Source organism: Zootoca vivipara, chromosome 7, assembly GCF_965207765.1.
Source record: "Zootoca vivipara chromosome 7, rZooViv2.hap1.1, whole genome shotgun sequence".
In the NCBI taxonomy this organism is placed as follows: domain Eukaryota; kingdom Metazoa; phylum Chordata; class Lepidosauria; order Squamata; family Lacertidae; genus Zootoca; species Zootoca vivipara.
Window position 1 is genome coordinate 52,750,306 of NC_142590.1, and position 26,969 is coordinate 52,777,274.

Consider the following 26,969-nt stretch of genomic DNA (forward strand, 5'->3'; position numbering starts at 1 on the left):
AGTTAAATATCCCTTCAGGCAAGGTCCACCCTATTCACCCTATTGTTATTCAGTGGGAGTTGTTAATGGGCATTCAGGGATCGCATTAACAGTTCTATTGGCGATTTAATGAGGGTGCAGAGGATTCAATTTGACTAAGGTGGCCCTGCAAGGCTAAAAGGAAGTGAATAAGAGGGGGGGGGCTGTAGCTTTGATAGACACAGTGATGTTTATAAAAAGCATTGGTGTTCCAGTCTGCCCCTCCTCCTGCATCTATATACTGTAAATCAGGGGTGGCCACCTCCCAAGAGACTCTGATCTACTCACAGAGTTAAAAACTGGGAGTGATCTACCCCCTTTTGGGGGGTTCAGGTCAAAGCTGTTGAGTTTTTTTAAGGAAGGGAAGCCCTGTTTTGGGGTGTTTAGGTCAAACTTGTTGAGCTTCTTTTAGGAGGGAGGGAGGGAGGCCCATTTTTGTTTAGGGCTTCAGGTCATAGTTCAGCTTTTTTTAGGGAGGAGGAAAAATTTGGGTGAGCTTTTTTTAGGGGTGCCAGTGATCTAGCAGTGATCTACCACAGACATCCAGTGATCTACTGGTAGATCACAATCTACCTGTTGGACGTGCCTGCTGTAAATCAAGCAGAGAGAAAGCTGCTTACAAGGCTCCTGTACAGGTGTACCGGTATCTTCCTCTTGCTGCAGAGTTCTAGCATCACAGCGTCACCCAGAGGCACCCACAAATGTGAGTTATCCCTCTCTCTATTTCTTCCTTCCTTTCCTCCCTCTTCCATCCTCAATAAAATACTGGGGGGGGGGCAGATAAGCCCCACATAGAAAGCCCATCAACATGGGGGGGGAGGACTCTTTAAAATACAGTATTTACCAGTAATTTCTTTTGGGGGGGGGAGGCACCTAGGCCTCTAGGAGTTGGCTGCTATGCCTAGGACAATTCAAGAAAGCAGAATCATGCATATGCTATGGTAATATATCAATAGAATCATGGAATTGTAGTCGGAAGGGACCACAAGGGTCATCTAGTCCAACCCCCTGCAATGCAGGAATTTTTCCCCAATGTGGGGCTTGAACCCACAACATGGTTGAAATATTATGCTGATATGCAGCAACGCCTCGGAGCCATCGAGACTGCGGCCCTGTCTTGCCTCGCCCTCGCCTGCCCTGCCACCCCCTCTCCCCTGCCCGACCCTCCCATCCTCTTGCTGCAGAGTTCCAGCTTCACAGCATCACCCAGAGGCACCCACAAATATGAGGTATCCCTCTCTCTATTATTCCTTCCTTCCCTCCCTCTTCCATCCTTAATAAAATACGGGGGGGGCAGATAAGCCCCACATAGAAAGCCCATCAAAATGGGGGGGTGACTCTTTCAAATACGGTATTTACCAGTAATTGGGGGGGGGGGAGAGGCACCTAGGCTTCTAGGATTTGGCTGCTATGCCTAGGAGTAGGACAATTCAAGAAAGCAGAATGATGCATATGCTATGGTAATATATCAATGGAATCATAGAATTGTAGTCGGAAGGGACCACAAGGGTCATCTAGTCCAACCCCCTGCAATGCAGGATTTTTCCCCCAAGGTGGGGCTTGAACCCACAACATGGTTGAAATATTATGCTGATATGCAGCAACGCCTCGGAGCTGTCGTGACTGCGGCCGTGCCTTCCCTTGCCCTCACCCGCCCTGCCACCCCCTCTCGCCTGCCCGACCCTCCCGTCCTCTTGCTGCAGAGTTCCAGCATCACAGCGTCACCCAGAGGCACCCACAAATATGAGTTATCCCTCTCTCTATTTCTTCCTTCCTTCCCTCCCTCTTCCATTCTTAATAAAATATGGGGGGGGCAGATAAGCCCCACATAGAAAGCCCATCAACATGGGGGGGATGACTCTTTCACATACGGTATTTACTAGTATTTGGGGGGGGAGGCACCTAGGCCTCTAGGAGTTGGCTGCTATGCCTAGGAGTAGGACAATTCAAGAAAGCAGAATGATGCATATGCTATGGCAATATATCAATATAATCATAGAATTGTAGTCGGAAGGGACCACAAGGGTCATCTAGTCCAACCCCCTGCAATGCAGGAATTTTTTCCTAAGGTGGGGCTTGAACCCACAACATGGTTGAAATATTATGCTGATATGCAGCAACGCCTCGGAGCCGTCGTGACTGCGGCCGTGCCTTGCCTTGCCCTCGCCCACCCTGTCACCCCCTCTTGCCTGCCCGACCCTCCCGTCCTCTCCAGCCAAGCAGGGTAGCCGCCGCCGTTGCCAGCCCCAGAAGCACAAGGTGGCCGCTGCCGCCAAAACGATGTCGTCAGGCCAGCTGGCCCTGTAGCCCCGCCCACGTTCCCACTTTGTGGCCCCGCCCCTGAATGATCATGGCTTGCCCCCCCCTAGTTTTGATCCTGGCTACGCCCTTGAACCTAACAGCCCACGGATAGAAACTGTTTTTTAGCCTGTTGGTACGACTGATTATACTTCTATATTTCCTGCCCGAGGGTAGAAGATTAAAGAGGTGCTGGCTGGGGTGTGAATCAACTCTGAGAACATTTTTCGCTCTCCTAAGGCAGTGTTTTTCAACCTTTTTTGGGCAAAGGCACACTTGTTTCATGAAAAAAAAAATCATGAGGCACACCACCATTAGAAAATGTTAAAAAAATTAACTCTGTGCCTATATTGACTATATATAAATCGAATTTTTAAATTTTCCCCACGGCACACCAGGCAACATCTCGCGGCACACTAGTGTGCCGCGGAACAGTGGTTGAAAAACACTGTCCTAAGGCATCGATCCCTTGCAATGTCATCTAGCAGGCTCAGGGGGCAGCCCATGATATCATGTGCTGTGTTCACCACCCTCTGTAAAGACTTTCTGTCCGTGGCTGTCAAGCCAACGTACCACACTGTGATACAATATGAGGGGACACTTTCTGTTGTGGACCGGTAGAAGGAGCTCATCAATTGTTGTTTAACATTGTTCTTTTGCAGGACCCTGAGGAAATTGAGTCTCTGTTGGGCCTTCCTAACCACCTGAGTTACAGTATATTGTTTTTCCAAGTGAGGTCTTCACTAGGGTAAACTCCCAGGAATTTAAAGGAAGAGACTCTCTCCACACACCCACACACCCCAGATATACAACGGGGCTAGTTCCCTTCTCTTCCTCTGAAAGTCCAACACCATCTCCTTTGTCTTGCTAATATTTAGGTAAAAGTTATTCTCTAGGCACCATGTATATACGTTTTGAACCTCCCACCCTGTATGCTGATTCATCTCCACCTGTAATTAGTCCCATTATGGTAGTATCATCTGCAAACTTAATAATCGCAGTAGATGGATAAGATGAAATACAGTCATGTGTATACAACGAATACAGTAAGGAATGAACCTTCATAAGGCAATAAAGGGCCATGTGAGGTGTCTGCTGTTCTCAGGCATTTCATCCTCCGCAAATTGAGACTGAAAGGGAAAGTGTGACCATATGGAGGGTTCGCTGTAAGCAAGCATTTGTGACATTGCACAACATCACTATTACTTGCAGGTCGCAACTGTTGCAATTGAGGCATTAGCATTAGTGTCAAAATCAAAACTCTTGCTGTCATATTCCATAACTAAAGGATGCACATAGCATCCACTAGGTGGCTTCCTCTGCAAACACCGAAATCCTGGTAAAAGTCCGCTTCAAAATTTAAAATACATGCATATTTACATAAAACTTTTGTTTTTTTATTCCAGCTTTCCACCTCAGATGTGGGACAGGTAAAGCTGTGACTGCAAAGGAGCAACCAGGAGCCTTAAAGTGCACTCTCACTTGTTCCTTGGCAAGTGGGGGCTTACATTTGGCACCTTTTAATATCTGGTGCCAATCGCAAGACCTGTGTGGATTGGTTAGGAAAACAGGCAATAGTGGTTAAAACTTCTAAAGCAGCTGCTGCCAAGACCCCACCCTGCACAGCCAAATCAATTACAAAGAGGATAATGAAGGAGTCTTTAGCCAGATCAGCCCTGCACCGAGAAGGGTCCTCAGTCAACTCTTTGCTCAACAGCCACTTGAGCTGCCATCTCTGAGGCACGTGGAGTGATGTGATTAGCTTATGTTCTGACAAGACTGGCGATGAGACAGAGCACATCACATTAAGGGCAGTAGTAGCAAATGCCATGTGAGCAGAAGGCAGCTTATGAGGGGCCTCAGAAGAACTGCAGTGGAAGAGTCTGGTGTTAAATCGACATGTCTTTGGGACCTCATATCTTAAACTCAAGCTGGAAACTCCACTTACTGAACCTGTGATCATTTTCTTTTGCCAGGTTTGCGCTTAGGGGATGGAGAACTAGTCATTAATTGCGCTTGTGAGTTTGCATCAACAGTTTGGGCTATGTTCCTGCCCTCCTATCTGAAGGGACCCCCACCCCCTGCATTGCTTTGTTGGCTCCCTGCATATCAGCATAGAGGACCCCTACTTTACTAATAGGGGGAGTTACGGAGATATTCATTCCATCACAGCAGAAATCTGTTTGATTTAAATGGCTTTCTACCCTTTTATACTAGAGGGAATACCCAGAGATGCCATTTAGAGAGTGGAAGGCTTCTCCTGCACTTCAAGCTAAGTGAGATTATTCCCCAGGGGAGCTATATCTCTGATCATTAGAAGGGGGCAATTAATGCTCTTAAAACACACTTGGGTTGTTTTGTTTACTTGCAATTTAATTGTCGGTATATCCCTAAGTGCACACTGAATGTTTCATCTCTCTCACTCACACTGAAACCTTCTACCCACCCCCCACTCCCAAAGAAACTCCTGGTGAAAATGATGCTCTCTAGAATATCCATCACCTAAAACACATAGGAAATATAGTTGGCCAACTGCAATATTATGAGGATGTACTAGGTTAGGGGAATGATATCAAACCTTCTGGTAAATGAATGAGAAACATCAACATTTGTTTGTCATTGGCTTTGGTGGGAGTGGCACGTCAAACTCTACCCCGTACAGGTGCAGGAGAAAATCATGTACAGTATTGCTCTCCAGTGCCAAGTATTGCTGTTTCCTTATCCCACAGGGAAAGAGAGAAAGTATATAGATTTCTTCTGTACCTCAATGATCAGGGTTTTTCAAGCATTACTAGTTCCATAACCATTGAATGAACTGCCATTTCAACCACATCAAACAGGTGGCTCCGGTCTTTCGTTCCACTGTTTGGGGATGTGTGTTGGGCCTCCTCAGCAAAGCATGGTCAATGGCAATGGGTGATCAGAGTTGTAGTTCAGCAACTTCTGGAGGGCCAAAGGTTCCCTGCACCTGCACTTTATCATCACTGATGACAAGTGAACCCACTACTTCTTCTGCAGGTGGGTATGGTGTAATTGAAGCAGCCAATTGGGCCTTCGGAAAGCCTAAATAAGTAGCTACATATGCAAAAGTATGGAGAAAAGCCACAAGGTCACCGACAGGAGCAAGCAGAAATGTTTCATAGCAGAGGTCTGAGATGAGATTCAGACTGGGACTTCCTGATCATAGCTCAGTCTCTTCACTATACTAGTTTTATGTTACCCTCCCTGTCTCCCTTTAGACAGTAAAGCTGCAGATAGCATGATTTTATTAAAGTCCAGGAAATTTAGGTGCCTTACATCACAATCTTACATCAAATTTAAGTGCCTTACATCACAATCTTTAGAAATGAAAGTCAGGAAGCCAACTGGTACTGCCAGATCTCAAACAGCAAGGTATTAACAAATATTGCCTGTTTCTTTCCCGTTCTGACCCTTAAAACTACACATATTTAATGGGATTTGGGCTCAAATATTCAAATTGAATGGGGGTGGGAAGCAATAGGAAATGTAGCACATAACCAGTTGTACTAACTGTACACAAAACAAATTTAAAGCATTTTAAATCCCTCTTTCCACACTGCTTGCCATTCATGGGCGTGCATAGATAACTATTTCACACGCCATAAAGAAAGTATGACAAAGTTATGTTCATTTGTGCATGAAAGGTAAGCCACAGATCTGTGCCAGATGGGTTTTTAAGCTCTGGGACAACCATGCCAACAGCACCACCTTGTGCTCTTAATCCTCAAGCACAATTTGTTTAAAGAGCATAAATCCCTGTAAATTTCCAGATTTGCAAGGGAAATAGTTTACCTGTAGCATCAAAGATAGCATCACCTTGCAAGTTGCTTTATATTGCAATTTTGTCCCACTCCGCCCTGAAAAGGCTTGAAGTTTTCCTCTCTGAAAGCTACATCTGATGAAGTGGATGGAAAGTAGATCCCCGCATCTCCAGTTTTCGTAATTAGTTTGTCCTTCCTGTTGTTTCTTCTGCGTTATTTTGAAGACAGTCTTTCTCAAAAGGCTTCACCACCCCTAAGCTACTGTACATTGAATGTGCCACTTCTATAATCACTATAGCATGGCAGTTCCTATTGAAATCCTTTAGTGTGCTCCCTTGTACCCCAAAAGAATCAGATGTCTCAATCAATTGTAAATAAATAAATTTTAATGATTTCCCCCCCTCTGTTCCAGTCCATTATTTTATACATTTATTTATAAAACAGTAGTAACATTTCAGAATCAGAGCGTGGTGCATTTTTCTTTTTCTTTGTTTTATTAAAAACAACATTCTTTTAAAAATTTGTGACTAATTCTCAAAAAAGGCCAGCCCCTCACTTCTCGCACTGAAAGAGATTTTGGTAAAGTACCTTTTATCTGTTCCAGTGGGGAGCCATATATAATATATACTTCATAGTTTATAATTAATCCTTGCCGTGTATACAATATACACAACTTCACCATATAAGTCAACAAAGCATGCTGTGCATGGCATATACTAGAAACGAAGGTAAAGAGAACATATAAAAATCTTTGCCCCCAAAGTTTAAAGAAATGTGACCACTGATTTCAAGTACCTAGCATGAGACATCTCAACAGTCTAATATTTGAAAGAAAGGAACTTATGAGTACAATACTTTCTGAAAATTAGGTCCCTTTCAGTTGCTTGAGACTGATCTTATTTGCAAGCTGAGGCATCAAAAAAACTGCTAGATTATTTTTTTTTGGGGGGGGGAGAAAACATTCTGGCTTCTATCTCCAAATTCACATGTTTTTCAAAGCCTACTGGATCATGTTCAGTTGAAGATTACAAACAGATCAGTCATTAAAGCTACAATCCTGTGCACACATACCCAGGAGCAAGCCTCAATGAACACAGTGGGATTCATCAATAAACAGGCACAGGGTTTCACTGTTAGATTGTGCAAGCCTATGTATACTTACTTGGAAGTATGTCCTATTGGACTTAAGGGGACTTACATCTGAGTACACTGGCTCAGGATTGTAAATGTTAGACCTAATAGCACAGACTGGGTTTTGGGGTTTTTTAAGCTCTAGTTTTGCAGATAACATGATTTTTCTGTCCCAGATAAGGAAGAAATACAAATATGCCATAGTTTAAAATCCTGAGAAGAAAAGAGGCTGAAAACCACAGGCTTTTTGAACAAATATTACATTCACATCCTATACCTATATCTTGTAAATCAAGCACACTGCATAATGCATATAATAACCGCATCCTGTCTCTGCAGAAGCACTTCATGAACTTGAGAGTTCTAACATGTAATATAATGAATTGAGAAAGAACCTTCCAATAAGTCATTTTCTCTATTCCTCCCCCACTCAGTCTTTTTCAGGTATCTGTGCTATAACTGGTGCAGATCCTTCCAATATAGTCTTTGTACAAACAGAAGCTTTTTCTTAATACATATTATTACATGCTTAATACATTTACAATTGATTGTAAAGCACCAATCCAACCTTATGTTCTCCTTTTGCCCCCAAACAGGGTTTCTAATATCACCTGCATTTTCAAAATTTCCCCTCAAACTCACAACATGCACTGAACGCTTGCATTCAAGTTGCCATACATTTTACTGCAGATAACACAGCTTGCACACCCATTGGCCTTTGGCAGGAGTACACAATACTTTCTAGTCCAACAGTGTACAAACTGTTCTCAAAGGACCTACTTCTAATGCCCGCGATCCTTCCACAGACACTTGAAATAAACCAATAGTTATGGAACTACTGTACATATGTTAGCAAAGAACAACGGAAAGGGGGTGGTGGTTTATGAAAGTCTAGGCCAGTCTTCCCTAACCTGGTGTTTTGGACTACAACTCCCAGCAGCCATGCTGGCTGGCTGGGAATCAGGATCCAAAACATCTGGAGAGCACCAGGTTAATTGAAGGCTGCCTTAGGCTGTCATCTAGACCATACTTGGTTCTACCAAATTCCTCTTTAGGAAATCTGCCGAATATATATTTCATGATACAAATATTCCAACTTTGCAAAATGCACTATGGTGCAAAATCAAGTCCGACTGGTTTTGGTCTCACATGGCTGCATGTCTAGGTATGTTCTTCTGGATGACTAAATCAGTACTTGCTACATTAATTACCAAAGCAACACAAGCCCTAGTCCAGCACCACCAGGCACTATAATCCACATCCCCCTTTATGGGCAAAGCAGGAGAAGTTGCCTTACTGTGGGGAATGATGTAAAAAAAGAAAAGAAAAGAAAATAGTGGGGGAGGGGGGGGAAATGTGCTAGACCTTTGAAGAAAAATACATTTAAAGGGAGGAAAATAAAATAGCATTGTGTTGGTTGCAATTATTGTGTTGGTTGCAAAGACAGAATTGTGTTGGCTGCAATTATGTCACAAGCATCTTCCAAGATGTGTACCATTATACTAGTGCAACCTTCTTCCATTATAGCAAAGGCTGTGGTTGCTGTGGGCAGAGGAAAGTGCATCTCCTACATCAGTGGTTGCCAATTGGTGGTCCACGGACCCCCAGGGAGTCCACATAACCCATGCAGGGATCTGTAGTGCCATGCACATAACAAAAACTACCACAGAAATATTAAAAGAGATATTCTAGAGGGCGCAGATGGAACACTGTAAGAAGGTGGGTGGGGAGGACTTGCAAGAGCATCATAAATAGCTAAAGATACAGCTAGGACTTTGTTGGACCGATTGTGCAGAAAGACCCTATAAAACTACAGAACCACAGGAAACTGAAGGCACTGCTTTGTCTCAAAGGAATATGCTGATGGCTCTTTGGTAGATGGCTCATGGTTATGGAATTGAAATCTCTATCCCCAAAAAAATTGTTTCAGAGAAAAGGAAGCTGTTACCTGAAATGCTAAAGTTAGTTCCCTTTCATTCGGGTTTTTCCTCAGTTGTTTAATAGAGGAAGTTGCCATATAACCAGGTCAGATACTATGGTCCATCTAGTTCAAGTCTTGTCTGTTCTGACTAGCAGAAGAAGGCTCTTCATCACCTCCTACTTGACCCTTTGGGGATCTTTTGCATGCAGAGCACGAGCTCTTCCACTAAACCATGGGCTCTCTAAATATGTCAATAAGCATTCTGAGAAGAAGTCAAGAGCTTCCTTTCTCCGTAGATCCAAAATGAGAAGCAGATGCTGGATACCGTTACGGCATGCACACTGCAAGTCCAAAAAGACTAGAGCAGAGTAAAGAAGCTAAATTTAATAATCCGAACAGCATCACTTGACACTTCCCCAGGCTCACAAACACAACATGACCCTGTCCCCATGCGACTAGATGTTTCCACTTGCTTCTCCAAGATATCTCTATCACACACACACACACAGCAACTTAACCAAGGAACTGAGATTCAGTTGGAGCCAAAGTCTCCTAACTTCACAGGCTTGATGACACTAGAGGCTCATCCATGACTCCATTTGCCCTGCCACTTCCCGCCAGGGAAAAGCCATGGTTTAGCACAGAATCAGAACAAACAGCAACCAGGTCTTCCACAGATTGCTATTTGTTCCAATTTAGTGTTAAAGAGCGGGTTTTCCAAGGGAAAGGGACGAAGGCAAAAGTGCTCAGACCCATGTTTACAAGCCCTGTGGTAGCAATCTACCCTAAGGCCACTGAACATTGATCCATCTGTGATTACTTACATTCAAGCACCACCAAGCATATTGCTCTTGCCAAAAACATCAGGCCAAGTTTCTGTGCAATGTACACGTGAATCAGCTCGCAGTGCAACAGAGGATTTTCATCTGATGCAACATACAAGGTGCCAAGCAGGCAGAAAGGAGGTCCTCGCTTGTTTTGAACTTCCTGAGTTACCAGTGGGGCTGAAGAAATGTAGAGCAGACAATTCAGCCACAGCTACCAGGGGCTGGTCAAGGACAGATAATGTCAGGCACTAATGGGCTGGACCTGCAATGCACCACAATTCCTAAGTGACTGGAAGGATTATTGAGCCCTGACCAAAATGCCCTGAGACATTGAAGCACTGATGGTAGGCATAAAATCTAGTTACTCTGAGACCTGCCCAAGACTGCCTGGAAGAGTGAGATGCAGGGAACATAGGCTGCAAAAAGAAACAGCTGGTGATCTTATCAGTTCTAGGAGATAGCAGTTGCCAAAACACTCAAATAAAGCTGTGCAGTAAACCAAGGCACACACCTTCAGGACTGATAAAATTTCTCATTCATACATTGTTTGACAATAGGGGGGAAAGAAGGTTCCCTGCTGCAATGTCTCTATCTTAATTTGAATTGTATAAGAGGGTGTCCAAGATAGGAAATGCAAGGTCAGGAGAGTTGTGTAAGTCCATGTGCAAACTACCAACTTGTGTTAACCACTTAAAAGGAAATAGGCACACCAGACATTTGCACATGTAGTGATGTAGTGGGAGAGTGACACATACATTCCAAAATAAAGAGGCATGAGTGAATGTATGTATGTATTGTTATTATTATGATTAATTTGATTTCTTACTCGCCCTTTGCCATAAGCTCCCAGGGGCAGGTTACAGCAATTTAAAAACACAATATTAAAATCAGTTTAAAACAAATGCGCTCAGAACGACACTAGAGTTTGCACTAGCTTAGCTGAAGAAGCTTAATTAAACTGGTGCAAAGGAAGATTCTTTGAGCTCCTTTCCGGGACAAGGAGGGCTTAGGGACACAGGATGGAATTTGTAAGGTTCTAAAAAAATGTATTCATCTGTAGCAAAGTTACTGATGTATGACATCCAGCATGAAGGGGCAACAGAATGAGCTGCTACCAGCTAGATTGATGGGCTGTGGCCTCAGTCCTCAACTGCCATACACATGGGTGGTGGGGGAGAAGCAAACATGCAGCTGGAGATACTTTGCAAGATTTTTTTGTTGCAGCTAGCAATGGGTTTAAATGGAAAGACAGCTTACCCATTTTGCTAGGTGAATGATGGCAATAGTTTGAAATATATTGAGGTGCACACATGCACTTTGTATGACTATGTAGGATGACAGTCAAAAAGATTAAAATGGAGGATGGACACAAGCCAAAATTAGCCATCAACACGCTGAGCTTTGGACAACTCAGGTCTAGTCGAAATCTAATGGAGTGCGCATTTTGAAAGCCATTAAAAAGTTAATTAAGGCTGCCATTATCCCACTTGGGCTTCTGACTTTAGCAAAAGCTCTGCAAGAGCAATCACATTATCCTTCCATCTCTCCAAAGAATTGATACAAAATCACCACCCATCGCACTACACTGCTAAGTGGTAGCACCACAATCTTTTGCAGGGTCTATCCCTGCCCTGTACAGTGGTACCACTGGTTACGGACAGAATCTGTTCCGGAGGTCAGTTCATGTCCGGAAACGGTTCTCAACCTGAGACACGCTTTAGCTAATGGCGCCTCTGCCACGCGATTTCCGCTCACATCCTGGGGCAAAGGCAACCAGGAGCGGCTACTTCCGGGTTTGCAGAGCTCATAACCCGGAGCGTTCACAACCAGAGATACCACTGTATAAAGAAAGGAGCCCCAATATGGGAGCAGGCCATTACTCCCGTCGGCATGACGACAGGAATTTTATTTATTTAGCGAACTTATATCCCGCCTTTAAGAAAAAACAGTTTCTCATAAGGCGGTGGTTAAAAAGGAGTGGGGGCACAGTGAGGCTTAAGGGATGTGCTAGTCCTCAAGAGATTAGCACCAAGCCTTGGTTAAAGCTGCTTCTCAAACAGGACAAGCTGCCACCCAGCCGTCAACACTAAAATCACATTGTTGCATAAATGCTCAAAGTGGATCTGCAGGACACGTAGTATTAAAGGCACAGGGCCCTGAGATACACCTGCAGGGATCTGAAAGGCCATAAAGGGGCCATAAGAAAACCATGATCATCCCGTGGTCATGGCAGAGGAGGCAAGGCTGCTTGGGTTTGTGTGTGTTTTTGGCAAATCAAGGCAGAAGAGAAACTTGGGGGTAACATTCCAAGAGCTGGGGTGAGCTTTGTGCAGAGCATTTCCTACCCCACGCACGCACACAAACACAATCTCCTAGTTCAGGAGGCATCTCTGTTCAGTCTCCTATGCCCTTTGAGTAAGCCTGCAGGGATAAGGCAGAGGGATGAATCTTCAGAAAACAAACAAACAATCTTTTGACTCCAAGTCTTTTCTGCCTTAGAGAAGCTTCTCATCACAGCATATCCGTGTCCTCCATGCTGAAGCTGCTTCTGCGACTGCTAGCCTTTGAAGCTTCTGGGGACACGGCAGAGAACAAGGGGTCTGACGCCATGGGCAGCATGGTATCCTCCATCAGCATCAAGTCCAGCTCCTTCTTGGACAGGGAAGGGAAGGAGACGTTTTGGCTGGGGTCCAGAGGGTCATGGAAGCCTGTTGAGTTGTCGTCAAAGCTCAGGCCATGAGTGAAGTCCAGCTGGTGGTAAGGGGACTGCGGAGGAGCAAAGTGTGGCTGGCGCTGCTGAGCCTCCTGCTCAGGATGGAGTGGCGGCTGCGGTGGAGGTTGGTTCTCTGTTGTGTCCTCTTCTCCAGGGGTTTCTTGCTTCACAACTTGCTGAGCAAGTTCAGCCATGTTCATGCCAGAAGGTGAAGCAGTTGGTAGGCCATGGACTCGGGCCTGCATCTCCAGCTCCTTTAGGACAAGGCACACAAACATGACAACAGTCAGACAGATGAGCAAGCGGCATGATCTCCACCCACCCAAAGTTCCAATAGGCATTACTAACGGAAGTAATGCTTTCACGTGGGTGAAGGCCATAGTAAAAATCAGCTTTGCAGCCAAGGTTGAGAACCTCTTTCATCTATTCCCTGAGCACAAGGTTATGAGACAGGGCTACCAACTGGAACGGGGGTAGGGATGGGGAAAGTGATGGTTGAAGGAATGAATGAGTAAAAGGAAGGCAGTTGCTATATGCACGTAAGAGATTTAGGAAGTGTGAACACAGGACAGAAAGATGGGGACTCGCCTGTATGCGGAGCCAGAGCTGCTTGTTTGCCATTTCCAGGTGCCGAGAATGATTCTCAAGATCTCGTGACCTTTGCAAGTCTTTCTGCATCCTCCTGATGTAATCAACAGAGGCTTTCAGGATTGTCCCTTTGTTCCAGCGCACATCCCTGGAAAAAGACATCGGAGCAGATAGTTAAGAGAATAAAAGGATGACTTCCAGATTCAGGAAAGTTCTGGGGGCAATTATGCTCAGAACATAATTAGTGCTGAAAGTTTCCACACAAATGAAGGGAGGAAAGCTCAAGCATTTGTGCCATTATACTAAGTTTTATCTGCCTCTAACAAATCTTTTCTTTAAGGCTTAAATAAGTTTTGAATTTTAGCTGAGACAAAAGGTGTGTTGTGAATATTTGGGGGGCAGAAGTGAAAGGAGTGTTTTCAGTGAATATGGAACAATAATTTCCCAGAAGGCTTTATTCCTGTTGCCTGTTTCAGAGCATGAGGTCCTTCATGGCTCTTCAGGAGGCATTAGGATAATTGAACATTTGAGCACAACTTACAGGTCTCCTGCTTTGGGGATCAGCATTCCTAGTTCCTTAATGCGATCATTGATGTTGAACCTTCGTCTTCTTTCAACTGAGAGAAAAACAAAAATAGTGGCAATATGAAATATTTATTAAAGTATAAAATGAACACAAAGGTGCCAAAATAAATGAATAAATATCATCTGATGAAAGAAATTATGAATCAATTTAGAGTTGTATCCAATGTTGCTGTTCCACTCACTCAATGGAGTTCCACTTATGCAGAACTTCCCCTCTTCTCCCTTGTAGCACCCACACACACACCCTCAGAATCTTTTCAACAGGTCTGGGGGACCCTCTGGAGCAGGTTTTGAAGGTATGTGGGGTAGAGGAGAAGGAAGCCTCATTGTGCAAGTGTAACACTGCCTGTGCAGCCTTGGATAAAATCCTAAATCTGCATATATTTGCATCCAAAAACACACACACAGTGACTGTGTGCACACACATTTGCAAGTATATGCAATGTGCATAACAAAAAAGCAGTTTTGGTGTAACAGAAAGAAGGACATAAGAGACAGAGTTAGCCAATAGGATAGAAATAACTTGCCGTTCAGAATGCCTTTTTTCTGGCTGGCTGTTTTAGCTAATGGATTCTCTGTCTGTTTGGAGTGAATATGCTAATTGCTTTCTTTTATACTCTGCTTGCATATTTTTAAATAAACCAATGCAAATATTATACTACATAGGACCAGCAATTTCTCCTCCAAAAAAATCCAGGTAACACCGTGACTAAAATGGTTATTCCCCAGATTGACAGCATGGCTTTCTTTCTTTATCCCAAGGGCAGCACCACCGAACTGATTATCTTCCATTCTTATAGCTAATTATATTAAAACAGGTGCCTGCATTTGAAATGAAATGTAAGAAGAAACACCAAGTTGCAGTTGCTGATTTCTTTCAGACCAAGGCAGCACAATTACATGAATCCATGCTTTAGCAGTGTTGGAAATAGCTGCCCACCTCCAAACCCCACGCCTTCTATGAACCACTCAGGTGATAAAAAGGCTTGCTGGATACATGAGCACCCTTTTGTTCCAAGTTGAATGGCTGACGGCAGAAGGATAAAACACAAAAAGTCCACATGAAGACAGACCCAGCTCTGTGCATATGCAACAGGTACAGAGTGTTCCTAACATCTCCATGTTCTGGAGTCCTTCTCTGCACCAAGACAGTCAGATACATGCATTAACAAAGGAGTGAAATTTTAAGACTCCTGCAAGACAGCATTGCTTCTGCAAGAAGCCAATACACACTGGGTTGCCACACTGCCCATGAAAGAGAGAGATTTCCCATATCTTCTCTAGAAGGACTAAGGGGGAACAGAGCAGGGATCACTGAAGACAATTTGGGAAGACGTTCAGGCCACATGGTTTTAACCAAGCACCACTCACTCAGATTGTGATTGTCCTTCTTCTGGCGTTCCTTAGCCAGTGCACGGTTCTCTGCATCTAGAGACAAAAGACCAAGCTGTCAAGCAAAGCAGTGGGTCAAGAGAAACAAGAGTGCTGTTGCACATGTGCATGTGAATATATGCTCACATGCGCACATGAAAACAGACTTCCCAGTGACCTACACTCTGAGTCAAAGCTGGGGCTGGATACAGCCCCAACAAATCAACTCAGGCATGGATCCCAGGATCATAAGCCCTGCCAAGTTACCCGTGAGCTCTCTCTTCTGCGTCAGATCTGCTGGGCAGGAGCTGCTGGTCATGCCCACCACAGAGGGTGTCATCTGAAGATCACTGCTATACACATTCATGTGGCTGCTGGACAATGGCAGCTGGAAAACAAAGGAAAGGAACAAAACACTTAAAAAAAATATTTGCATAGGAATAACATGCAATAGAATGGAGGGGGCAAAGAAATAGGATTCCAGCCAGATGCAAAGTATCATAGCAAAATCACAGTACTGTAGAGTTGGAAAGAACCACGAGGGCCATTGAGTCCAACCTCCTGCAGTGCAGGAATCATTTGCCAACGTGGAGCTCAAACCCATGAGCTTGAGATCAAGAGTCTCATGCTCTACTGACTGAGCTCCTGGTTACAAAGTGGGGGGTGCCCTCCAGATGTTGTTGGACTACAGCTATCATCACCATCCATGACCACTTTGAGATTTCTTGAAATAGACTCCACAGCCACTAATGTTGTAGCAGGGTATGTTGCTGTCCAAACTGGCATCCCAATAGGCCCACAGCATGGACACACTGCAGCTTATTTCCCTCCCATTAAGATAGTTTTCATAGTTTGACCACCATTCATCCAGGAGACAACAAGAAGCAAAAAACCAGAGATACTCACAGTATTTGGCATGTGAATTTCTGGATTAATGCACCCCACAGTAGTTGTCAGCTGCATTATGTCTTCAATGACATCATCTATCTGGAAGGAAAAGTAGCCTTTGAGATATAAGAACCATTTCCTCTATCTTGTCAATACAGTACTTTTTCACTAAAAAAATTAATGCATTCATGTACACAGACATGAGAAACACAACTGCAGATTTAAGTGAGTCTTATAAAGGTTTGCTTCTTTCAAGCCTCCTACCAAAAAAGAATGGAGATGAAAGTTCCCCCACAGTCACCATGTTCCTTTATTACAGTTCCTACAGTGATACAAAAACCTGACTTCTGTTTTGTCCCGTTTCTAAGCTTCAAAACTAGGAAAATCATGTGGTGCAACTATATCACGGAAACTTCTCAATTCAGTTTGCAGAAAGGGGAGGTGATTGCAAGCTTGAATTCTCCCTCACAAAAAACGCTCTTACTTCCATTAATACTTCCTACTGTACAGTCCCAGGAAAAGAGGAACTGGATTCAGAATTATCTCCCAACCCTCCCCAAAGATCCACCATTCCCCAGGAATAGAAGCCACTCACTCACCTCCCTTTCTGGGTTGGAGCCAATGTTGAGCATTGCCATTGGGCTGTTGGGCGTACTGTTGCCGGCGGAGGAGGGCATGACATGGCTTGGCCTCACGCCAGGCGAGACAGAAGGAGGAGGCTTAGGAGACGGAGCACTGAGCAGCGGAGCAAACTTGTTCCCATAGGTTTCAGACAGGAATTCTTGGACCTTCTTGTCTCGTGACCGTTGCAGGTGGTATGTGGTAGGGTTCTCCAGGAAGGACTGAACCTGAAAGTGTCCAGGAATAAGGAGAGGAACAACATAGAAGCAGAGGGCTGTCATATAAAAAGTAGCAGGAGATTTCAACTGAGCAGCTCTTCGGGAACAAAAATGCTTTACAGTATTTTCTTATAGTGTACTGTTTCCACAAGACTATGGCTTGCCTGAACCCCTCCACCCTCATTTTGAATCGTAACCATACTCAAAACTGTCTGTAATTGCAGTTGTTTACATTTTCCTCTACCTCTGTCTACCCTTTTTTGAACCCCTCACAACCTCTCTCTCTCTCTTTTAATCACACTGAACAATTTGGCATCGTCAGCAAACTTACTGTAACTGCCTCACTGCTGAGCCCTAACTTCCTAGATCATGAGTGAACAAGTTCAAAAGCACAGGTCCCAAAATACTGATTCTTCTAGGACTCACTTTCTACAACCCTCCATTGGGAAATGTATTTCCACAGGCTGTGGCTCAACCAGGAGGAGCTCATCCCAAGATTTAAGCAGACAGGCTGGTCTACACAGATTCAGGTCTTCACGAGTTGTTCAGGTGTTTATACGTTAACAACAGAATCTTAAAACTGGCCCAGTAGCAAATGGGCAGCCAGGGTCGATCTTTCAGCAGAGGTTTTACAGGACTGCAATAGGCTGCTCACATTAGCAACCCAACAACCACATTTTGTACAAGCTGCCCAACATAGAGCACACTACAATAACCCGGTCTTGAGGTTACCTGCACATGGATCACTGTGGCTGAGCTATCCCTGTCCATTACTTGTTGATTTGTAAACAGAAGACATCCATCTATGCAATTTCCATAGCATAAATAGTCCCTACATTTGGCTTCCCCACTAGGCATTGCCAAGACTTTTATTTACTCGAGCTGTACCTTTAAGACTTCTCCTGGCACAGATGGTGGTGACTGGAAATGAACTGGTGTGTTGATGGCAGGGGTTGGAGCCATTGGCATCTGCTGCTGTTGCTGCATGTAATGCATCATTGCCTGCTGCTGCATGCGCTCCCGTTGCTCCTCTTGTTGGACTTGCTCTCGCATGAGCTGCATCCGCAAGCCAATTCGCGACGCCATGGCGGGTATTTTGGATCTATCAACGTTTCCCACGGGACACTTAAAATCCTGAGAAGGAAAGTAGAAGCATTTAGGCACAAGCATTCAGCATCAAAAGAAGGCTATAAAATGTGGCCTTTGCCCTCATAGCAGAAATATGGCCATGGACTGTGAAATATGCACCTGAAATTTACCAAGACTGAAAGTTGCTTTGCATAAGTGATTCTAATAGGTACAGCAGCAGCAAAACTCTTGGCTTGACTGTGTTAATAGACTTGAGTTTAGTGTGGAACACTCTAGGACCCCACTGTTGCTTTATGTATCTTTTCTAACCTCTTATGTCATTTATGCAAAGCTGACCAGAACAAAATACGTAATTCTTTTTTCTCTGAACTTTCCCAAATATCAAGTATAATGGCAATTAAAAGCTAGGCAAGATAAGTATTGCATGAGCTGAACTGCTATGTCAATTCAGAGTTTCTTGCAGGAGCCAAGCCGTTTTTCTAGATCCTAGTTGCACATGAACTACAATCAGAAATTACAAAACAAGAGCAGAACAATAACATATTTTAAGTGCTATATAACAACATAAAGCACATTACTGTTTGTTTTGGAGTGTTTTTTGCCTTTTACATGCACATTTGAATGAATGCTTGTTTTCTATAAGTATTCTAATTTTAAGGATTTTAGCTCTTCGGGGGGGGGGGGATACAGCCCTTGGCTGACCTTCATGTGACTCTTGGTCTAATTTCACAAGGGTAGGACAAGCTCATATGGACAGAAAGACACATTTAGGCTCTATATCAGACATTATTGCAAACAGTGACTATAATGTGTTTGTTCCATTAGATGAAGTGAACTTGCAAAGAGGAGCAGATGGTCACGTTTCTTTGGCTGTACTGGTCTCTCTCCTCCCCTCAATTTATATGATTCTTGGTGCCCCCCCCCCAAAAAAAAACACCAAATATTTCTTATTTTCACAATAGTTCCTTTTGTCACAGTTGCATTTTTATGGATCTTCTCAGTAGGCACCCACTGCATGTCTACTCAGAAGGCTTGTCCACACTTCCACTTGCCCTAACCCCTTCCTCCTGGGGAAATCCACTCTTTACTGCTGAATCAGAGCAAGCTGTGGGGTAAACAGAAAACTGCTTGGACCTGTGCTTTCCAGGCATGGGACAAGTGAAGTGTGTCGAGCCCAGAGTTAAGTCCAGCTGATTTCAATGGGCGCTTTCCCTAGTAAAAAGAATACAGGTTTGCAGTGCCAGTTCAATAACAGCCACACAATTGCTCTTCCAAGATGCATGTTAACAACCTAAACAAGAAATCACAGACACTCCTGAAGTCGGGAACAAACTTTCCAGATCACCAGTGCTTTTCAAAGACTGGACTTGGTTCTTCGATGGCAAGTTAAATGGTTTACTTTAATTTCTTCTTCTACTACTACTTCTTAAATTTATATGGCCATCTATCAATAAATAGCTTACATGCAAAACAATGCTAAAAACAAAAGACCATATTATAATTAAAATCAACAACAAGAAAAACAGCAGCCTCCCCACCAAAAAACTTTTCATTAAAGCAGAGACAACATAACACAACCCTCATTTACAATGTCTGAATGAGCTATAGCTATCTTTCATGAATTCTTGCTCTCCTTTCAAAAAACACAACCACAAAAACTGCTAACAAAATGGTGTTCCCAGTGTTGGCCTCCTCATTCATTCACTTAAAAAAAATAAGTTTAACATCAAAGTGAGTTAATGATCCCCTTTCCTTCTACATTAATCTTTGCCCTGTAATGACCCGGAAAATGGAAACCCACTGCCCTCATTCAGATGTCTTATCATCTCCGGTCAGGTGACAAGAAGTGTATATTAAACTTTGCTGAATGAAGGCAGAGGTGGTTCCCCGAGTCCCTGGACTCCAAACAAGAGACACAGATGGAATTCAAGCGAGATAAGGGCCTTGTTTGCTCTGGCATGAGGATGAAATATGGTTCAGAGTATCACTACTGTGCTTAGAGAACTGCAGTCTTGCCACTTCTTCCCACGTTAGGTATAATAGCCCCGGCCTATGCCAGGATCATGAAACGATGCTCAGGCTGCAAATAAACAAAAACACCATAGATAAAACTGTACTGATTAGATGCAACCAATTTGCTGGAATGTTTTGATAGAGAAGTAAGGAATTAAGCACATTTTGTTCAGCTAATAAGAATATAAGCTCTTAAAGGTAAAGGGAGCTAATAAGAATATAAGCTCTTAAAGGTAAAGGGACCCCTGACCATTAGGTCCAGTTGTGACCAACTCTGGGGTTGCGCGCTCATCTCGCATTATTGGCTGAGGGAGCCGGCATACAGCTTCCAAGTCATGTGGCCAGCATGACAAAGCCGCTTCTGGCAAAGCAGAGCAGCACACGGAAACACCGTTTATCTACTTGCACTTTGACGTGCTTTTGAACTGCTAGGTTGGCAGGAGCTGGGACCGAGCACCGGGAGCTCACCCCGTCGCAGGGATTCGAACCGCCAACCTTCTGATCAGCAAGGCCTAGGCTCTGTGGTTTAACCCACAGCGCCACCTGCATCCCTCTAATACAAGCTCTTAGGAGAGGGCAAATACTTGTTTGCTACTACCCAGATGTCAGGACTAGATCTAAGGGGCATAAGTTTATTGAGGATAGATTTCAGTTGAGCAGTAAGGGAATTTCAACAATGGAACCAATTACCTAGAGGGGTGGTGGCCTCTCTCTTGTCTACTCCCCCCCCCACCAAAAATTCCATCCATCTCCCGTCCGGCAAACTTGTCTCATATTCCAGTGGTCTCCAATATAGGTAGTAATTTTGACTGTTAAACCAGGACTATTTCAGGGGCAAATCAGTTCTATCGAACAAAGCCCAGTGTTATGAAGTCCATAGTACAGGTAGGAAGCAGAGGCGGGCAATCAGTGGCTTGGCCAAGGTCCACAGCAAATTGATGTTTGAGGTGACATTTGAATATTCTTCTTAAATTGTGGCACCTAGAACTGGACACTATATTCCAGGTGTGGTCTGACCAATGCCACTGGGAAAAAATTGTATCTTTGAGATTATTTCCTGGAATAAGCAGCTGGTTTATCAGGCATACAGTATGCTTTTGATAGGTAAAAAAAACCCATACATTTTCATTTAGGTTTAACCCATCCTATGCCTTACTTAGGCTTAAGGAAGCTAGCAGCAAATGTAAGCTCTTATGGTGAATATGCTTTCAGAGCAATTTTGCATGGCCTCCTCAGCACTTCAGAGTAAGAATCCAGCTGCTTTTTCAGATTCCTAAATATGTAAGCAGGAGTTTACACCCTGCTGGTCAAGCTTTTGTCCTCAAAGCGCCTCAACTTTTTTACTAGCTGCTTTCTTCAGCCAGGGAGTGTGAAGAGCTTACAGGCCCTATCTGGGCATAGATAAAGTGATCATATTCCTTCTTGCTGTCATAACACAGGCAGTACATAACAACTGGCACACGATGGTTAGCTTATTCATAGACTACAGGCACTCTGGCTCAGAAATAAGCTTAACCTCAAACAAACTGAAATAAGAGCAACACCATAGGCATATATGTTTCAACTTGTGTGATAAGTCTCCTGAATTCATATTGTAATTGGGAAACTCTCCCAGGATACTCCTTATGACCTCTCTAGCTTTTTCGTTCTCCTCAGTATAGCACCCAGTATCTCTAGAAATAATTAGGACAGACAAATGAGCCAAACACCACCTGAAAGAGAACATCTCAACACATCTCAACCTTAAAATTAATACAGAATGCACTGGTTCACTTAGGTTGAACCCATCCTATGTTCTAGGCTCGGGGAAGGTAACAACCATTTGCGTGTGTAAGATCTCAAGGTAAATATGCTTTCATCTCCAGCTTCAAGTCAATGCACAATGCATACAATTTTCTATGGTGCCACTTTTATGCATAAGACATGTAGATGACACATTATGCACATTCTGGTGCATAACCCCTGATCCCTCATACCCCTGCTTGACCACCACGGCTATTGGGAGAGTCACTGTCTGTGGTCCTCCATCGGGCTTGGTTCATATCCACAAGCAGCTGTGTGTTCAGTATTGTGGGCCCAATGTTGTGCAACTCCTTTCCAGTTGAAGTAAGAGAGAGGCACTTACTGAAGACTTAAAATTAAATTAAAAAACCCTGCAAGCTTTTTAATTGAATCCCAACATTACTGCATTGTTGGACCACTAGATGATTCTTGGGGTCCCTTCCAACTTCCATCATTTACAGGTTTGACACATTTTTAATCGTATTGTATGAGGTCTCCTGTACAGTGCTTAGAGACGGCTATGATGAAGCAGTATACAATTGCTAAAATAAATTGCTTTCAATAAATTAATAAATGCAAAACAAAGTGTTGTTTCTCCTTAGTACTCCATCATGGGGGAAATGCAACCCAGTTCTACACTCCCTGTCAGAGTTATGTGAGGATGGTGTGCTGAGATTATGATATAGATTGCTGTACTTCATGCTCTCTCCTGGTCAAGTGGCCTGATAGATTTTTGCTACAGGGGGAGGTGCCAGGTACTGGCAGCCCACCCCCCTCCCAAGGATGATCCAGGCGAAGGGGGCAGCGATTTATGGGGTTCTGTTCCACCTGTGAGGCAGCAGCCAGGGCTGGAGGAAGAAAGAGAGTTTTAGCAGTTGGAGATGGGGGAGGAGGTGCAAGAAGTGTCAGAAGAGGAGGAAGGGACTGTTCTTGAGAGAGGTGGGCTGGTAGAATCCCCTCCATCCCCTTCATCGCTGTCTCTAAGGACCAGGAGAAAAACCCCTTTCTAACACTCAAGGCCTACCCAGAAAATAAAAGATGAGCATGCTTCTTGCTTCAAAATAATTGCTTTCATCCATATGCAAATCAACCAAAAGTCATATGACTGGTTGACTAAGATTTCTTCAAGCAGGTGACATGGGGCATTCTTTTGTTTTGAATATGATGCATCAGAACCGGCACTATCTTATAAGTGAAATTCCCTTTTGTGTAGGAAGTGAATGAAGAATGAATTCCTGTTCTCAGTTGCTATCGGCCATGGTCATTTTAAGTGCTAATATAAAAAGTAAATATTCCTTTTTTAAATCGTTACCCATTGAATAGGGGGAAGCTTTTTAAATGCACCAAAAGATTGTTCAAACTGATAAATTTGATGGTTCATTAAATGTTAGAGCCCTAAGTGTTTCTTTTGGTTTTGAAATTCTTAACAATGTACAGTCTTCTAATTTTTTTTATGTGTTTATATGTGTTTTAAGGAGTGTATTTTTATTTGTTTCAAGAAGTTCTAACCTGCTTTTCTTTATAAAGCACTTTCAAAGCAATTTTACGTGCACTGCATGCAATTTCTATACAGGGCTAGTGCTCTATTGCAGGTACATCAATACAGCTCTATTGATGCAAAGATCCCTCCGGAGTCCCCCCCCCCTTTCCCAGAGTTGTCAAACTTTTCCCAAACCTCTGCGGGGATCGCTCTCCTCCTCCAGAGGTTTGGGAAGGAAGCTGCACGCCCACCAGCCATATAGTTGGCGGGGTGCAGCTTCCATCCTAAGCCTCTGCAGGGATTGCTCCCCACCTGCGGAGGCTTGGGAGGCAAGCTGCATGTCCATCAGCCGTATGGTTGGTGGGGCACAGCTGGCGAGCGTGCAGGGAAAGGGGAGGCCGTCAGCAAAGCCGCGCAGCTCCCCCACTCGCTGGGGCACCCCTGAGAGGCCAGGGCCATGGTGCAATGCACCAGTATGCCCAATAGGAAAGATGGCTCTGGATGCTGTAATAGTGTGTTAGTGGTGGATTTATTCTGCTTTAGTTCCTTCTGCAAAGATTCTTCAATGCCACCACATTATTGCTACCTGGATGGGCTGTAGCACAATGAAAGTGGGACAAGAAAGGCCCAGAACATGTGTGGCATAAAAACCTACGGGATGACAGCAGAAAGCTATGGGATATGAAGCACTGTGACCACCCCAAAGGCTTTGCAGGAATAAACAGTATTGAAAGGGGGATCACATGTGAATGCTCCAGAAGTATCATGACCACAAATCATCATTTGTGCAATAAGAAGGACTGATAAGTGAATTCCATTCAGCTTTGATGGACTTATTAACAATTAGTTTGCCAATTAATCTAAAATGGCATACTTTGAGATCTCCATTTAGGGCATTCCTACTTTTCTGACTTGTTTGTAAGAGAGAGATGTGGGGGGAGGCAGGCTTACCTGGCAATGGCAGCAGGAACGATAATTTGAGCACTGCTGGGCAGCTTAGTCTACCCATTTTAATTTCTCACAGCGTCCTGGAGAAATGCCCAGCCTAGCACTGCTCAGAGTACCAGGGTGATTTTTACTGTTGTGTTAAACAGAGGTCAGCAACTTTTTCAGCCATGGGCCGGTCCACCGTCCCTCAGACCATGTGGTGGGACAGACTATATTTTTTTGGGGGGGGTGAACAAATTCCTATGCCCCACAAATAACTCAGAGGTGCATTTTAAATAAAAGGACACATTCTACTCATGTAAAAATATGCTGCAGGCCGGATTGAGCAGACGATTGGGCCCCATCCAGCCCCTGGGCCTTAGGTTGCCTATCCCTGTGTTAAAGACTGGCCCACACGAAGTGTCAGTGGGTTCTGCTGGAGTACTGGGCCCCTAGCTGTTGCCCAAAGGTGCTGTAGGACACAGCCTGAAAGGCTTTCAGAATTTGAACCCATTCTTTACTTTGATGTAGCTATACTGTGCATTCCAAACAAGACGACGAATGCAAGGAGAATGGGTTACAAAATAGTAGACAGACATAGTTACAGACCTCTATATGCAACTATGACATGTGCCAGTAATATACCACTATGCAGAACCAATTCTTAAATCTGCCCTCAATAATAATCCCTTGACCAGCAAACACATCAATGACATGGCGTATGAATCAATCTGCTGCCTAGGTAAACTTTTCCCTTTTCCCAGGAAGCATACAAAGTCAGACCACTGGTCCATCTACATCAGGCATCCCCAAACTTTGGCCCTCCAGATGTTTTGGACTACAATCCCCATCATCCCTGACCACTGGTCCTGTAGCTAGGGATCATGGGGGTTGTAGGCCAAAACATCTGGAGGACCACAGTTTGGGGATGCCTAATCTACATCAATATAGGCTACACCAGGCATCTCCAAACTGCGGCCCTCCAGATGTTTTGGCCTACAACCCCCATGATCCCTAGCTAACAGGACCAGTGGTCGGGGAAGATGGGAATTGTAGTCCAAAACATCTGGAGGGCCGAAGTTTGGGGATGTCTGGGCTAGACTAACTACATTGCAGCTGTCCGGGTTTTAAAGTGTTTACCAGCCCTACAACAAGGACTGAACCTGGAATCTCTGCAAATAATATATCCATTACAGATCACTACAGCCCCCCCCCCACCACACAACCCTGCATCCAGCTGGGCTTGAGTGCAGATGGAAGGAAGCTTTAACTGTGTCCATCACTGTTTGCTTAGGGGAGTGGTGGCCATACTTGGCCTTCCAGCTGTTTTGGGACTACAATTCCCATCATCCCTGGCCACTGGGCCTGTTAGCTAGGGATGATGGGAGTTGTAGTCCAAAAATAGATGGAGGGCCAAGTTTGGCCACCACTGGCTTAGGGAAATACCTTAATTTGCTTTATTTTTGAGGTAGCACATAAGGTTTCATGTACTACAGCTCAATTCATTAGGCACAAGAAAGTATTATCCTCACCTGGTGGGTCATATATCTGGGGTGAGGAGGAGAAATGCATGTGCACACAAAGTTTAGAGGGGAAAGAAAATGTAAACAGAGCAGCCAAAAGGCCACGGAATGCAGAGGTACAGTCTGAGATTTCTATGCAAAACAACAGTGTATACAAGATAAGGACAGCATATCTTGGGTACATTTCAGTTTTGCATAGAAATGTCAGAGACTGTACATCTCAGTCTTTTGACCTCGGCCTCTCGCTCAGTGTGTGTGTGTGCCAACTCAGTATAACACTTCATGTACTGGATGATAAAGTGGACTCTAGCTGGCCCATGGAAGTTTATGGCACAATCTTTCAAGCCACCACAAGCCCTTTTGTGCATACGACTTGTATGTTTATTCTTCTGGAATTACATTATTGTTATATTCTCATGGACCACCTGAAAACATCTCAGAAATTACACACAGTCATGGGCCATGTAAGAATCAGGTACAAGTAGAAAGGCAAGTCCCTGTGAGCATTGCCTCCATTCAAATCCCTAAATCCAGAGATCAGCTGAAGCCCCGTTACCTTCTCCAAATTTGGATGAATTAGCAATTTAGAAGACATTCTTGGCTTCTTCAACCTTTCACTGGTTCTCAGCAATTTCACTGCTTCCACTACTATGGGTCTCTTCCCCACACTTATCGTAAGAGAAGACTCACCAAGGTCACAAAGCAGAGAATTCTATGCAGGTTTTCCCCGAAGGAAATTCCAGCACTCATCACCTCAGAATGAGAACTTCATCTTCTAGAGCAATAGAGCAAGGCAAGCCTAAGCCCTGCATAAAAGACAGGGAGAATTGGAAACCAATAGAGTTTTAAAATAGCCCTGCCGGCTCTGCTTGGCTTCACCCTATGTAACGTTCATCAGCTTCTGCTTTCACTCTGACTCATTCACAGGATGGGCGGGGAAAGAGAACAGGACGTCTGAAGGAAGGAGAATGAAAACCAGCAGTGGAACCACATGGAACACTAACAGAAACACCTTATGCATGTCTGCGTGGAAGAAAGTCTCGCTCAGACTTCAATGCTAGTAGGCATGTTTAGACTTTTAGCCTAAGGCTGCAGTCTTATGCTTTTAATGAATTGAGGAGGGTTTACTTTCTGTACTGCACAAGCTTTGGGGATCGCAGTGCACAAGAGTTCACAGGGTTAGCCACTAGCCGA

General features: G+C 44.1%; 1 protein-coding gene across 3 annotated transcripts in view; it reads right to left on the bottom strand.

The window, feature by feature from the left end:
* Window positions 1-6,466: 6,466 nt before the first annotated feature.
* Window positions 6,467-26,969, bottom strand: part of TFEB (transcription factor EB) — a 74,346-nt gene continuing 53,843 nt past the window's right edge. For all 3 annotated transcript variants that reach the window (XM_035121593.3, XM_088673350.1, XM_035121594.3), the window contains exons 3-10: window positions 17,850-18,095; window positions 16,722-16,970; window positions 16,141-16,221; window positions 15,502-15,622; window positions 15,235-15,291; window positions 13,820-13,895; window positions 13,279-13,426; window positions 6,467-12,944 (exon numbers count right to left, since the gene is read on the bottom strand). In XM_035121593.3, coding sequence (XP_034977484.1) covers window positions 12,489-12,944; window positions 13,279-13,426; window positions 13,820-13,895; window positions 15,235-15,291; window positions 15,502-15,622; window positions 16,141-16,221; window positions 16,722-16,970; window positions 17,850-18,047 — 1,386 coding nt within the window. In that variant the 5' untranslated portion in view covers window positions 18,048-18,095 and the 3' untranslated portion in view covers window positions 6,467-12,488. The remainder of the gene's footprint in view (window positions 12,945-13,278; window positions 13,427-13,819; window positions 13,896-15,234; window positions 15,292-15,501; window positions 15,623-16,140; window positions 16,222-16,721; window positions 16,971-17,849; window positions 18,096-26,969) is intronic.